We start from the raw sequence: 1902 nt of genomic DNA on the forward strand, positions 1-1902 counted from the left end.
TTATTTCTGGGAAAGGGGTCGGGGTGTGCGCTGCCGTGTGGGCTCCCAGCCGTGGGACTTCTCTGGGACTCTTCCTGGCCTCCGTGGGGCCACCAGGTTCACAAAGACTGCCTTCCACTGCAGCCACCTGCCAGAGACATAACACATGGCCCTGGGACCCTGGCCCCCTGCCTGTGGCCGTTGGGCCCCCAGCCCTGAACCCACTGCCCACCTCACAGCCTGGTACACGCCCCAGCGATTCACAGGCACCATGTTGCCGGGGTCTGTGTCCTTGATGAAGCACCGTGGCCTTTCCAGGGATGTGCATGCCTTCCTGCGGCCCAGCGCCAGCGCCCGCGCCCATGGGGTCTCCTCGTGTCCCAGGTGCAGTGTGTTCTCCCACAGGGTTGCCGTCTCCTGCGTGCGCTGCAGGATTGGGTGCGTGACCCAGGAGCCATGGGGGCAGTGGATGGCCCAGACATGTGGGAACCAGACCCCAGTGGAGGACAGCTAACGGGGCTCATCTCTCGCAGCGCAAGCCGGATGGGGGCCCTTGTCTTTGAGGAAATGCAGCTGTGCACCACACATGCAATCACAGGCAACAGTCGCTGGTGGCCCACTGTGGGCACGGGAGCCCACAGAGCCCAGGGACTTCGAGGGGCAGTGGGCAGGGGATGAGTGGCACCAGCCCAAGGGCCTCCCTCACCAGTTTGGCTTCTGTATTAAACTTGAGGTTCTGGATGGTCCTGTGGGCCTGCATGCTGCTCTCCAGTTTCATGATTTGGTTCTGAAACTAAACACGACCCCCGTGTGGAAGCATGGACAGGCCCGCCTGCTGGTGTCCTGCTGTCCCCAAGGCCCCCAAACTGCAGAGTTCCAGGAGCTTGGGCTCCAGTCGCCCACTGACATGCGTGTCCTCGACCCCTTGTGGGGCCTGGGCAGAAGCTTAGTTGATGACAAGGTGGCCGGAGATGGCCCCAAAGGGCAGATCCACTGGGCGGATGGGCCAGTAGCCAGCGCTTGGGTCTATCCTGCCATCACCCCTGCTGATGCCCCAGTGCGGGGACTCCAGACAGATGCCCCATTTGTTACTCCCAGGGGCTGAGCCATCCAGGGGAACAGCTGGAAAATGCCCCCTGCGGCCTCCCCTGGGGCAGGGGGCCTGCCAGGACCCCTCAGCACAGCTGCTCCTCTGAACCAGAGGCCCCCTGCTGGGTGTGGACGGCACGGGTGGCCCCGGTCCCAAGCTACCGTGGCCAGCTTGCCCTGGACTTCAGCGATCTTCCGCCCAGGCTGGTCCTCCTTGAGCAGCTGCACGGTTGACAGCAGGGTGGCCAGCTCCTGCCGCAGGGCTCCAACCTCGAACTCCCTGTGGCACCGGGACAAGGGCTAGCTGTGGGCACCCAGGGCAGGGCCAGGTCCAGGGGACCAGGGTCTAAGGGTGCTTGAGGGGGCTCAGCCCTGCCTCCCTCCAGCGGGGCAGTGAGGTTCCCAGCAGGCAACAGGGAGGGGCCTGAGGATTGGTTCAGGCTGTACCAGGAAGTGTGGCTGGGAGGGAATGGGCTGCCGTGGTACCAGGGGCTTAGAGGAAGCACTGTGTAGCCAGCCCAGCTGGAGATGGTCAGCAGGGCCCCTGCCCTGGTCCTGGGCCTCCGGGGCCGGGCCTTACCTGGTCTTGCCCTCGGCAGAGATCCTGAGGTCTGAGTCACTTTTGTGGAGAACACACTTGTCCGAGACTCCTTCTATCTGAAACATACAGCCAGGAGCAGGTGGGTGGTCCAGGGTCCAGGGGGGTGGCTTCAAGCACAGTCAGCTGGGGGAACGGGGAGCCAGGTAGGTCCAGGACCAGCCAAGAGCAGGCACAGGGAGGAGGAAGGGGTGAGGAGAGGGAGGGAAGAGGGGAGGGAGGGGAGGAAAGAGGGG

At 64.1% G+C, this 1902-nt stretch overlaps 1 protein-coding gene across 1 annotated transcript in view; it reads right to left on the bottom strand.

Annotated features, from left to right (window-relative positions):
• The window catches only part of CCDC154 (coiled-coil domain containing 154), a 7648-nt gene continuing 5746 nt past the window's right edge, over positions 1 to 1902 (bottom strand). Inside the window, exons 12-16 of the mRNA XM_021718711.1 lie at positions 1649 to 1725; positions 1231 to 1348; positions 686 to 772; positions 212 to 405; positions 1 to 127 (exon numbers count right to left, since the gene is read on the bottom strand). Of these exons, the coding sequence (XP_021574386.1) occupies positions 1 to 127; positions 212 to 405; positions 686 to 772; positions 1231 to 1348; positions 1649 to 1725 (603 nt within the window). The remainder of the gene's footprint in view (positions 128 to 211; positions 406 to 685; positions 773 to 1230; positions 1349 to 1648; positions 1726 to 1902) is intronic.

The sequence above is a fragment of the Carlito syrichta genome, unplaced genomic scaffold (genome assembly GCF_000164805.1).
Source record: "Carlito syrichta isolate Samal-C Ts95f unplaced genomic scaffold, Tarsius_syrichta-2.0.1 Scaffold313344, whole genome shotgun sequence".
Taxonomy (NCBI): domain Eukaryota; kingdom Metazoa; phylum Chordata; class Mammalia; order Primates; family Tarsiidae; genus Carlito; species Carlito syrichta.